This window comes from Hipposideros armiger, unplaced genomic scaffold (genome assembly GCF_001890085.2).
Source record: "Hipposideros armiger isolate ML-2016 unplaced genomic scaffold, ASM189008v1 scaffold_610, whole genome shotgun sequence".
In the NCBI taxonomy this organism is placed as follows: Eukaryota; Metazoa; Chordata; class Mammalia; order Chiroptera; family Hipposideridae; genus Hipposideros; species Hipposideros armiger.
This window is the reverse complement of record NW_017731960.1, coordinates 423,923-425,249: the sequence shown is the minus strand read 5'-3', so window position 1 is coordinate 425,249 and position 1,327 is coordinate 423,923. Positions and strand designations below refer to the sequence as shown.

The 1,327-nt window shown below is 32.6% G+C and overlaps 1 protein-coding gene across 1 annotated transcript in view; it reads left to right on the top strand.

Annotated features, from left to right (window-relative positions):
* The window catches only part of IPO8 (importin 8), a 72,202-nt gene that overhangs the window by 43,384 nt on the left and 27,491 nt on the right, over positions 1–1,327 (top strand). The window contains exon 20 of the mRNA XM_019624963.1: positions 1,185–1,256. Coding sequence (XP_019480508.1) covers positions 1,185–1,256 — 72 coding nt within the window. The remainder of the gene's footprint in view (positions 1–1,184; positions 1,257–1,327) is intronic.

Here is a 1,327-nt window from a genome sequence, read left to right as displayed (position 1 = left end):
TGGAGCTTTGAATGTAATTTGAAAATTTCTTGTTGTGTGTTGTGCTAAGAATGTTTGCCACTTTTATAGCTGTGTACTTTTAATGTTCAAGGTAAATATTTTTGTGGTTTTTTTTTTTTTTCCTTTCAAAAATGCCAACTTGCTACTTGATTAAAGAAAAGTGTTAGGAAAATAACCACACAATTTGTCGATCATTGATTTTTATTTTAATTGAATGTGTGTACTGGAAGTTACTAGATATAGGTAATTTGAACATAAATAATATAAGACAAAAAATTGAAATAGTTGGGAAACCAGTATCATTTAGCTCAGTCCAGGATAATTTATAAGCCACATACATAATGGCAACTATTATATTTATGCACAAAAACGATTGTCTACTATGTTATCTTTATCATAGGTTAGATTTGGCCCTCTTATTATTTGTAGTTTGGAATCACTGATGACTAAATAATGCTTCCCTTTTCCTTTAGGTGAATATGTGTATATACATACATATAAAGCTGTATTGCATAGAGCTGGCAGATTTTAAAAAGCTCAAATAGCCAGACCTAAAAGTTTGGCCTTGGAGTTGGGATTAAAATATTAGCGCAAAACCTGTTTTCCTCACTGGAAGAGACGTGTACCAGGATCCGTGAAGAGCACTGAACTGATAATCAGTATATCTGATTTAGGTCTCAGTTAAGTTAAAAAGAGCCTTGGAGATTTGGTGAAGTCACTAAGTTTCATCACATAAACTGTGGGAGTAGAATTAAAACTTTTAAAGATTCATTTAGCTCTGTAATAAATAACCCAGCTTGTTAAATCATAATCACCTGGCAGTCTTCAATTTCTTCCTAAGTTATAATGACACAACTAGTGAGGAAAAAGGGGTGAGAAAGGAACAAGTAGAAAACATAACAGTTCCACATATTCCATTAGTAACTCACTGCTGCTTAGTATTGTAGCAGATAGAGTAAAAGTGATATTCACAACAATGCCCTTATACTTGTCAAGTAGTTACAATATATTTCACATTCTTGGTTTTAATAGTAACTAATACTTACTGAACTCTTACTGTATACCAGGTATTTCCTAGCACTTTATACATAGTAACTTATTTATTCTTTACAACATCATGAGGAAGGTATCACTTTTTTGTCAAAGAGGAGACTGAACCACAATTTCTTGCATTGTGCCTGAAGTTCAGTAAATTGTTCTAAGTCACATAGCTACTCTGTGTTGGAGTCAGATTTGAACCCAGGTGGTGTAGAAAGGTAAGCATGTCCTACACTTTTAATTTAATTTTTAAATTACTGAAATATACCGGGGATGCCAAAAACAATGT